At 37.3% G+C, this 11,848-nt stretch overlaps 1 protein-coding gene across 1 annotated transcript; it reads left to right on the top strand.

Moving 5' to 3' along the window:
• Positions 9,578 to 11,240, top strand: LOC109230622. Its single transcript, XM_019396082.1, has one exon. The coding sequence runs from the start codon at positions 9,992 to 9,994 to the stop codon at positions 11,018 to 11,020; it is 1,029 nt and encodes a 342-aa protein (XP_019251627.1). The 5' UTR covers positions 9,578 to 9,991; the 3' UTR covers positions 11,021 to 11,240.

The raw sequence follows: 11,848 nt of genomic DNA, 5'->3' as shown, positions 1-11,848 counted from the left end.
CATTCGAGGACGAATGATTCCAAGGGGGAGATAAGGTAACACCCCGTAAATTTGGCTTAGGTGTGAATGTGTTAAATGAGTGGTAAGGTTATATTTTGGACATGTGAAGTTCTATTGGTATGATTATGGGTGGAAATAGTTATTTTAGAATCAAGACGAATAGTGAAGTGTACAAGATTCGATAAAAATCTACGAAGTTTACAAAAGATCAGTCTTGCAGGAGGTTTGGTGAAAAACGTGTAAAATATTTGGAAAATTCAAAACACGAAAGTTGTAGGCCTTTGAAATAGCTTTCCAACGATATATTATGGAGCCGAGCGGATCTCTGTGCAAAAAGTTATGCGCGTTGTACAGAACCGTATGCAATATGCGCGTCCGGTAGCGCGCCCATAGCGCGACCGCGCTTCTTTTGAGGCAGTGTTACTGCCGTTTTGCGCGATCTGTAGCGCGGTCAGGTCTCCAGGAACGCGGGCGTGCTCGTGGGGGGTCGTTATAAAGCTATATTTCGTCCCCCACAGCCCCAAAATATAAAAACTTGCTCTAGAAAGGGGAACTCTCAAACACCTAACTCCTTAAGGGTCCTTCCACCACCCAAGGTAAGTTCTAATGGCAATTCTAAGTTAATTTCAATTTTCCAACATCTTATTAACATGGGTAAACCCTCCATATCATTAGATATTCGATTGGGACATCATTGTTGAGAGAAGGAAGCCTAGAACTCGAATTCTAAGGGTTTGAACTTCAAAAAGGTAATGCCTTCACCCTCTAATTGATTCTAGCATTTGTCTAATGATTATGAACCCTAGTTCATGGGATATGAGTTGATGGGTTTGATAGAAAAGCATGAACGATTATAGGGTTGGGGTGTTGATTGTTGATTATTGGTTAAGGGTGTTGTTTACCTTATGGGTGATGAAGAATAATGTTGATTATAATCATTTGAGACTTTAGAATTTATCTAGGAACAAGAGAATGGGTTATTGGGTGTAGAGACACCATTAATAAGGACTATGAAGCTTTATTTTCACCAAGTGTTTGATAAAATGCTTAAGTGACCAAAACGTGAGCATCATAGCTAATATGCAATCCCTTTGACTTGTATTGCTATAGATTAAAGTTGAAAGGGTTGACAAACATTGTATTACGCTCAAGGGCAGGAAGTTAAGGTATGTAAGGCTAACTCTTTACGTTTGGGAATGTCTATGATTCTCCCTACGTCCCATTCATTATGACCATTACCAGTTTCCTCAGAAAGTAACTATGCCTTAGTTCCCTGAATAGTAGTAGAACTTCTATTCTCTAGATGGCATAGTTTGATAATCATCCGATATTCTATGAGTTTCAGTTATGACAAATCAACATATTATGAATACTCATCTCAGTCTAATCCTATTCACTATTCCAGTATCATGTAACTCGGTATGACTCATTATTTCAGTATCATGTATTGCAGTATGATTCTCAGTTCCTAATTTTTATATTCTTGAAAGTTGAACACCTGTATTTGGGCCTGAGGCCGCAGTTTATGCTTTATGCATATTTGGGCCTGAGGCCGCAGTTATGTATACGTATACTTGGGCCCGAGGCTGCAGTTGTGCGCACACACTTGGGCCCGAGGCTGCAGTTTTACCTTCCTTGATTGTATTTATACATGTGTGACATCACTTACAATGATGTAAGCAAGGTAGGTAAAAAGCCTTCCACAGAAAGTTGACTGCTGCACTATTCCTGTACAGTAGCGTGTGTAGACATCAACTTTCCAGCTGGAGAGTTGACTTCATACAGTCTCCTCGGGAACCGGTAGGGACCTGTTCCCTCAGCTGTTCCTTCCACTCTGAAGAGTTGTGTTATATCCTATGCTGGATCCCAACCTGGAACTGTGCTCTTAAGGTCTTGTAAATGTGTAACAGGTTCCTTATCTGGCTCTGGATGGTAAGTTTGTTAGATCATCAAAACATAAAATAAAGTACTTATGCCCAAAGTACTTGTTACTTATCAATTTCCCCCTTTTTGATGATAACAAACTTAGAATTGATATTCCCCCTGAGAAGCGGATCTCCACATTGTTCCCCCTACGAATTAGCCATATCCCTCCTAAGAACCAAACCTAAGGAACTGATCACAACTGGTTCCTCAAGACTATTTGGCAAATCATCAAAACTCAAAATACCATAACTTATCAATTTCCCCCTTTTTGATAATGACAAACCCAAAATTGATCTAACACTTGAGAACCAGATTCCTCACATGTTTCCCTGCGGATCAGACCTATTATCAACATATTATCAGCAACATTCCCCCTGCAAAGCAGGGCTATCTTTCATGCACAACACAACAAATTAATTCGATTCGGTTCCTCCTCACCATGTTGACACCTATATAACTAATTTCCCTCATTTGGCATCATCGAAAAGAATAACAGAAGAAGTACAAAAGTTCAGCAACATTAACTCATGCCACTTGCGCAACACAGCATAAACAATAACAAGAACAACAAGTGAATATCATTGTACAAAATAGAGTGATTGCCCATAGTAGAGTAATTATTATAAAAGCACAGTAGTTTCAACAATACATAATATGACAATTTAAACAACTACAGTACCAATGTCATCAAATATAGGAATCAAAAGAAGATAAGAAATCAAGGGAATTTGGAAGGAGTGAAAGACATGGATCACTGGGCAGGAAGAAAAGCAAGGGGCTAAGGCCTTGATGAGCTTGTCCATTCGTTCATTCACTCTCCTTTGATCAATGATCATCTGCTCTCTCAGTTCCTCCACCTGTTTCCTCAATCTTTCATTCTTACCCTTCAACTTAGCATTCTATTCTGCCAAGGGTCCACGAGGACCTGGTTCTCAACCTATCTGAGTAGGCTGAACCATCAATCAGAGCACCAAGAATCTCCCCAAGTTTTTTCTCATCAAGAACAAACTCAGTCCCAAGCACATATTGCATCAGAGTATCACATAAAACATAGATGTTTTTACTTCTTCTTCATAAACGTTGGGACTTGGAGGAACAAAGAGGTGATTCTATTTTTGAAACTCAACAATGTCAAGAAGTTCCTCCATTTTTCAGCAATATCAGAGTCAACACTCTGCCTAACAGCACTTTGTGACACTTCAGAGTCTTCTACCTCTCCAAACCTGATGACTCAACCTTTTGCTTCTGTAAGGAACCAGGTTCCTCACTTACACTACCCTTTCTATCCCTGAGCAGCCATGTCTCCCTCTTCTTCTTCTCAATCTGTTTACCCTTATCATCTGCTGCATCTTTCTTAGCCAACTTTCTTCTCTCCATTTTTTTTACACTTTATTTTCTCTTTCACAATCACATCAGCAGGTCACACCACTTCATCATCAATCAACCTACTTTTCATCAATCCTTTTTACTGGATCAGAAGTTCGTTTAAACACAGAACACAATAAGAAAAAGATCATCATTAAAATTGACTTCCCGAGAAGGACTATCAGGTCCCTCATTCAGTTTGCACATTTACCAATTTCTCCATCCTTCAAGACTTCCACAAATCGAGCAACAACTTCAGCCTCACGCTCTAGAATATTAGATCTACCCAGTTCCCTTTCAGTTAAACTTCCATCAAAATCTACCAAAGACTTCTTGGGGTTCTGATTCAGATGGAGTTAGGATTTTGGAAAGCGATAGAGTTGGGTTCACTTCTGGCATATTTGGAGAGAAGGATTCTTTTTGAGACAGGGTTGATTTTGGTTTTGAAGATAAGAATCGGTTTTAGTTGGGTGTGAGATAAAGAAGTGCCTTTTTGGGGCAACAGGTCAGTTCAGAAGAGGTTTAATATTTTGGACTTCAAAAGTTAGGAGAGAGGCAGGAGAAAGGCGGAAATAAATTAATGATATGTTCAAAAGTTAGGAGAGAGGCAGGAGAAAGGTGGAAATAAATTAATGAAATGACACTTCAGCAGCTTAAAAATGGCATATAAGTATTGAAGAGACCACTAACCTGAGTCACCAGGTTCCTTGACTGTTTTTGAAAATCTAAGCAAAGACTTCTAGAAGTGCAATGTCACTCTTACTTGTTTTTGTCCTGAAATGTGTATACCTGTAACAGTATAGATTTGAGTTAGATGTCGCCAAAAAACTCTTTTTAGCATTGTACCTTTCCTTCTTAACATAGAAAATCATCGAGGGACCAGGTCCATTTGTGCTTTTTGGAGATTCTGCTGTATCTTCTACATTGCTCTACTTGACTTGACACATCAAATCAGTCTTTCCATTTGCAATATCTATAGCTTCACCAGGAGCATTTGTGAATTCTCCATCTTCATCTTCTTTGTTATGTGACCCTTTGCCACTATTGTTGAGAACAAAACATTTTGCATCAAAAGGCTCTCGGGTAAGTCAGCTTGAGTTTTCTCCCATTGAGCAATTCATTGCGAGACTTCTCGAGAAGGGACCTGATCATGCACTTGTTGATCAAGTAGCAGGAACTGTTGACTCCTTCAGCCCAAGAACCAGGTCCTCCATAATCAACTTGTTCAACAAATAAGAACTCACATGCCCCGGTCATCTTCGCCAGCATCATCATCAATGACACTTAGGCATGTTTGATCACCACCATGCAGAGACTTAAAATCAGTAACATAAACATTCTTGTATCTTTTGGCCACAAGCACCACCTCACCAGTCACAAGATTTGTGACTGTGCATATCTTGGACAAGAATTCCACTTTATTCCCTTGTCACATATCTGAGAAACACTCAAGAGACTGTACTTCAGGCATTGACATAGTACACGTTCTCAATTGAGTGAGTGAGTGACTTCCCAATCCATCCAACTCCTAGTGTGTACCCCTTTTAGCTATTTCCAAAGGGTACACTCTCTCCTTGCAGGGCCTTAAGTGAAAGGAAATCGTTTGTACTCCAGTCATATGCTTTGAGCAGCCGCTATCCATGTACCATTATAGGCTGCTCCCTTTCACTGTTCCCTGCACAAGAAAATTAGGAGTTAGACTTAGGAACCCAAACAAGTTTGAGTCCCTTGTAATGAGGAAAGGGGTGAATGAGGGCTCTTTTGGTCCACGCAGGCATTATACAATTTTTATGTGAAGGACCGGGTTCCCTAACAGCAGTCACTTTTTCAGCAAAAGCTTTGTTTTTCTGTTGAGATTGAAATCTGGCCTTACAATTTTCTTTAAAGTGCCCAGTGTTACCACAGTGAGTGCAAAGCCAATTGTCAGGTACAGTAACGTACTTTCTATGAGGGTTGTAGGGAGTCTTTTTCCTTTGGAACCCGATTCCCTGTCTGTTTCCCCCATTGTTGGTGTACATGGCAGTGATAGCATCAGAGGACCAGGTCCACTTAAGTGATTTTTCAAGATCACTCTTCACTCTTCCTAGTTCTTCCTGAAGTTGTCTATTCTTTTCAAGCTTAACAACAAGACTTGTTTTAACTTTCTTAAGCTCACTCTCAAGCTCAAGTTGAGCCTTACTAGCCACTTCTTTACCCTTAGTGTTGTCTATCCATTTTTTCGTTTGGCTTTTCAACAAGTTATTTTCTCTAATTACTTCTTCCACTTATTCCTTCAAATCTAAAATAGAAACTACTATATTATCCCTTTCTTGTTCTATGTCATCAATTTCTTCTATTAAATCATTTTTCTCATTAATGAGGCTATGGTAGCCATCAATCAACACATTTGTGAAGGACATCAATTTTTTCTTAGAGTAAGTTTTTAAATTTCTTTGAACATCAAGAAAACATACCTCATCTTCCTCCTTGTCCTCGTCATTATCAGATTGAGCTATGAGTGCAAAGATTGACTCATATTCATTGTCAACAACTACCATAGATGCATCTCCTTAGTCATCCTCACCTTCAGATTCACTGGAAGAATCTCCCCAGTCAGCCAAAGCTTTCTTCACCATGTTGTCAGCAGCATCTCTTCTTTTGAATTTCCTGTCAGGGACCGGGTTCCTCTTAGATGCCTTATCAGTGTTGGTTTTATAATGATCCTGTTTATGAAGAGGGAAGTCTTTAACAAAGTGTCCAGGCTTTCCACACTTATGACAACAATCATTTCCTTTGAATTCCTGCTGGAACTTCCTTTCTTTGGGATCCCACCATTTTTACGAACCATCTTTTGAAATCTTCGAGAGAGATATGTCATTTCAGATTCATCACTACTTAAGTCAGTAAGGGCAGCTTTGAGAACCAGGTTCCTCTCCTCATTGGTCTCTCTTCTTTCAAGATCCTTCTTTCTCTTCATCTCATATGTTTCGAGATTTCCAATAAGCTCGTCAATAGTCAGCTTCTGCAGGTCTTTGGCTTCAGTGATAGCATTAACCTTGCTCTCCCAGGAACCTGGTAGAACACTGAGTATCTTCCAGAGCATCTTGTTGGTTGGAATGATTTCACCAAGTGAATGAAGCTCATTGATTATGGAGGTGAAACGGGTATGCATCTCTTGAATGAACTCATGCTCTTCCATTTTAAAGAGTTCATACTCAGTTGTAAGCATATCTATTTTGGACTGCTTTACCTGAGTAGTTCCCTCGTGAGCTGTTTAAAGAGCTTCCCAGATTTCCTTGGCAGATTCACATGCCGAGATACGATTATACTCGTCTGGTCCAATACCACACACAAGAATCTTCTTCGCCTTGAAGTTCTTCTCAATAGCTTTTCGGCCAGCACGATTGTATTCTTTTCTTGTTTTTGGAACAGTCCTTGTTCCCTCTCCAATAGCCTTCATAGGGACAAAGGGACCATCACAAACCACATCCCAAAGCTCGGAATCCTCAGCCATTATGAAGTCATGCATCCTTGTTTTCCACCAACCATAGTATTGATCGTTGAATCTTGGTGGTCTGTACATTGATTGTCCTTCCTCGAAGTTTGGTGGAGCAGCCATGTGGATCCTGTCTAGGTGTTAACCTTTTAGAAAGAACCTGCTCTGATACCAATTGATAGAAACTAAGCGTCCACCAGACTGTTTAGAGAACCAGAATCTCTATCAGTTCCCACTCTAAGCAATAGACTGTAAAACCAACCAGTATAGGGAATCAGGTTCTCTAATTGTTCCCACAGTACCTCGGCAATAAATAAAGAACACAGAGGATTTTTACGTGGAAAAATCCCTACTCAAGGGGACAAAAACCACGACCTACACTTGTAGGCCTTCAACTTCACTAACTTGCAAACACACTATTACAAGCCACTTTGTAATGACTCTATTACAAAGACTTCAACTCAACTAACTTGTGATACACTTACCACAAGCCACTTTGTCACTCACTAGTTACAAAGACTTCAACTCAACTAACTTGTGATACATTTACCACAGCCACTTTGTCACTCACTAGTTACAAAGACTTCAACTCAACTAACTTGTGATGCACTTACCACAAGCCACTTTGTCACTCACTAGTTACAAAGACTTCAACTATGACTAACTCTAGTCACAACACAAACTCAGAAAGTTTATGGTTTTACAAAGGGGTTCCTACACAATGCTTCTAACTAAGCTAAGTAGGAGTGACAAATGAAGAACAAATAACAAAGACTCAACAAACCTAAGGACTTAAGATATCTTCAATCTTTGGATCTGGTCCTTGAGGTTGCAGCAGCTTTGTTCTTGAGAGAGGTTGTGGCTAGCACTTGAGAGAATATTTTCTTTTGATTTTGCAAGTGTTGAAGAGATCAAATCCCTTACCTCATATTGATAATATGTGTGTGTGATGTCATCAAGGATGATGCAATAAAGTGCCCTTTAGTTGGGCCTTAGCAAGCTACAACTGTGCTGCTGTACTGCTGCCGGACGGTACAGTGCAGTAGTCTGCCAGGCGGTACAGTGCAGCAGCTTTTACAGCTGTAGAGTTGACTGTACAACGACGAGGGAAACTGATCCCTATCTGGTCCTTCTGCTGTTTCCTTATCTGATTTCATTGAGAATTGGACCAGACATCTGACTAGTTATTTGGAATGCAAGGGAACTTAATTGTATCAGATTCCTTATCTTGTCCTCTCATGAAGTAAGTTGTTTTACATTCCTTGATTGTATTTATACATGTGTGACATCACTTACAATGATGTAAGAAAGGTAGGTAAAAAGCCTTCCATAGAAAGTTGACTGCTGCACTGTTCCTGCACAGTAGCGTGTGCAGGCAGCAACTTTCCAGCTGGAGAGTTGACTTCATACAGTCTCCTCGGGAACCGTTAGGGACCTGTTCCCTCAGCTGTTCCTTCCACTCTGAAGAGTTATGTTATATCCTACGCTGGATCCCAACCTGGAACTTTGTGATCTTAAGGTTTTGTAAATGTGTAACAGGTTCCTTATCTGGCTCTGGATGGTAAGTTTGTTAGATCATCAAAACATAAAGTAAAGTAGTTATGTGCAAAGTACTTGTAACTTATCACTGGTTGATAAAGGTTCAAAAAAAAATATTTAGATTGCGGGCTGTTTAATTTTGTCAAAAGCCACTACAAAAAAGAACAGCCTTCTTGAGAAATTTTTGTGACTGTTGGGTTAGAGGCACACCGAAAAAAGGTTTTTTTTTTCCTGCTTCAAGTAACAACTTCTAATTGAACTAGTTATTCAACTCGCAACTCGTGGACCCATGTTCTGGGATTTATTTCTCAAATTTTGGATAATAAATTACCTCAAAATTATAGGGAAAATCATGAAACTATAAAAATTGGACCACATAATTTTTGAAAGGGAATGTACTAAAAAAATTTTGGATGCAAATGAAAGGAGTCAAAGATGTCGGTGAAATGAGAAAACGGTTGTCGGAGCAGATAAAAAGTCAACAAATTCGGCAATATTCAGTCAACACACGCTGACATGTAAAATACGATCCATAACTAAACAAAATTGGGATTTTCAAACCAGACCATTTTTCTCATACAATAATAACACTAGTTTATTTGACGTGTTTTTATCTCTTTCTTATGGTGTGTTATTTTTTTAGTAACGATAGGTACGTGTTGATTTAACAAGTCTTGAATTGTTAAGGTCTCTTTCTTTGTATTGCGACATTCGAACTTCTTTGTCCTTGAGCTATATGTTACCGATATATATAACTTAAATTTATTTATAGTTTAAATTTTGGACATTGGTCGTCAGGTTAACTTAATTCTTCATAGCAATATAATAGAATAACCTGAAAAATAGAGTAATAACTTGCTATATATAGTTAAATTAAATAAATAATTTAAAATTTACACTACTAGTGTATGTAACTCTGTCCATAAAAAGTTCAATTTATAACCATGAAAAATAAGACATGTTATCTTATAATTACAATATATATTAATATAAACCGACAATGTTAAACTTTTTTTTTATCCCTATCAACGTATATAGGTTAGATTCTCTTGAGTAATTATAATATTGGAAAAACCAACATAAATGTAAAGAAAATAAAAGAATAAGGGTTGATAAGCGTGTGATACTGCATTGGATCAATAAAATAACAATTTTTTCAGGTCCAAGTTTTTTCCAAACTTATAGTGTGAACTCAATGAGCTAGAAGTCTTTCCATCAACTTCTTCTTAAAGCTTTCAAATAGTTCCCAACTCCCCCACTTCTCAGAAACAACATTCAAACTCTTAGCCCTCCTCCACACATAACCTTCTTTTTCCAAACCAAACTATGCAAAAAATAAACAAGAAAAAATTAAGAAGTCCTTTTCAGTGTTAAACTTCTTGAAATTGTCCTGTTTTTTCAACTCCCTTATATAACCAAGTTGATGTTCCTTTCATCATCCCTTTTTTAAACCACCCCCTTAAATCTTGCAAAAATAAACAACAAAAAAGGTCCTTTTCATGCTTAATTTCTTGAAGTTGATTTTTTGTTTTTCAACTCCTTTATAAAAACCAACTTGATGTTCCTTTCATCATTCTCTATCAACCCCTTTTTATAAAAACCATTCTATTTAGTGACTTTTCTTCTCTTTTTCAGTCACTAACTAGTGATAAACTTTTTGTTCTCATTTTCTTGAAAACTCAAACAATGGCTGAAAATCCAAAGGATGCAACTTCAGCTAAGTGTTTTTCAGGTATTTTTCAAAGACTACTTTGTGGTGGAAGCCTCCCGACACACCCTTCTGATCAATATACGAAACCAAATGGAGTAGAATTTGATCATTCTAGTCAGAAATTACCTTTCAAGGCTGATGAAAATATTAGTAGTAGTAATAAAGTTACAGCCAATAGTCCAGGAATTGTAGCAAGACTAATGGGATTAGACTCATTACCTGAAGAAAAAAACACTTTTGTTGGTTCATTTCCAAGAAGCAGGTCAGTTAATTCTCTAGATTACTTGATGCAGTTTAATCTAACTGAAAATTTTCATCATAGAAGAGTTAGAACATCTGTGTCTTTTCGCGAAATACCAAATTTTGATCAAGAATTCAAGTCAGAGTTTTTGGTATTTTGCTTCAATGATGAAGAAGAGAAAAAGAACTTTAGTATTAGAAAATCCAATAAGGTGGGAAATCAAGAAATGAAGCCAAAGAAGGATGCAGATAGCAGTAGAAAAAATATTCAGAAAAAAGGGAAGAAGAAAGTTGATGTTGCTAAAACATCATTAAATATGTCTATTATTGGCCAGAAGAAAGAAGTTTGTGAAAAACAAAATAGGATTGCTAATAAGGTGAAAAAGCAAGTGAAGTTTGAGGATTATCCTAGGAAAATATCTGTTGAATCCAAGGTTGATAAGAAAAAGAAGAAGAGCAAAAGCAAATGTGTAGTGTCTACCAAAATACAGCTTAATTCAAGAAAATCTCAAACAAGAGTCACCAATCCAGAACTTGCAATCACAAGCAAAGTTGAGAAGCAAAAGGAGATTAATAAAGAGGCAGATTATTACATAAAGGTACTTGGTGAAATTTGCAGATTAACAGAAGAAGAGTTAAATGAGTCATATTGGGACGTAGCTACTAGAGCTGGAGGAGACTTCAATTTTGAAGATTTATGCCTACATTTTGGACAAGAAATTCTTGAACTTTTATTAGATCAGATTGTCTATGAACTTTTATGATTTTAGACAATGACATTTTATATATGAGTTGTACGTACTTATTAAATTATATCTAAGTCTCAAATTTTGGCTAGAAAAAACTTAGTTACAAATTCTAATTATTCGTGGCTCAACATCTGGAAGGTTTATAACATGACTGGCTAGAGATTTATGTTCAACTGATTTGGATGAATTCTTCATTCGACTGATTTTGGAGGAATTGGTCGGGTAAAAATGAAAATAATGGCCGTTTTTTTCTTTTTCAAGTTTTAAAGATATTTGTTGTAGGCATTACATTACACACATCCAATTTTGGTTCTAAAAAGCGTAATGTCTCATGTCACCAATATGTGCGCATATCTATCACCTTTAATTAGGTGTTCAATAGGTCAGACCATAAAATGCCTAAATGAAACATTAAAATTAGTTAATGTTAATAAATAAATAAAAAAGGAGCTTTTTTGTTTGACAAGTTTATGAGTCATCCATATAAATAAAGCAAATTACACTTTTGGTCTTAAATTTAGTCAACTCTATTTCATCTATTATCACACCAACAACCCATAACATGTTTATATATTTTTTCCGAATCAGCCATATATAACTGAAACAATTTTGCAAGCTAGCAATAGTAACAAAACTAGAATAAAAACTGATCCTATATATAAAATTAGTACAGGAGTGGAGAGAGAATTTCCATCCAACATTATATAATAAGAGAAACAACTACAATGAATCCTATAAAATACTATAAAATGAGTACTGACAATTTTCTTGGACTGTTAGCTAATGAGGCGCCACTTCAATACAATGCCTACAGAACAAATTGAAATAACGAACAAGTAATCA

Source organism: Nicotiana attenuata, chromosome 7 (assembly GCF_001879085.1).
Source record: "Nicotiana attenuata strain UT chromosome 7, NIATTr2, whole genome shotgun sequence".
NCBI classification, from domain to species: domain Eukaryota; kingdom Viridiplantae; phylum Streptophyta; class Magnoliopsida; order Solanales; family Solanaceae; genus Nicotiana; species Nicotiana attenuata.
The sequence above is the reverse complement of the archived record's forward strand: the minus strand, read 5'-3'. Positions and strand labels throughout refer to the sequence as shown.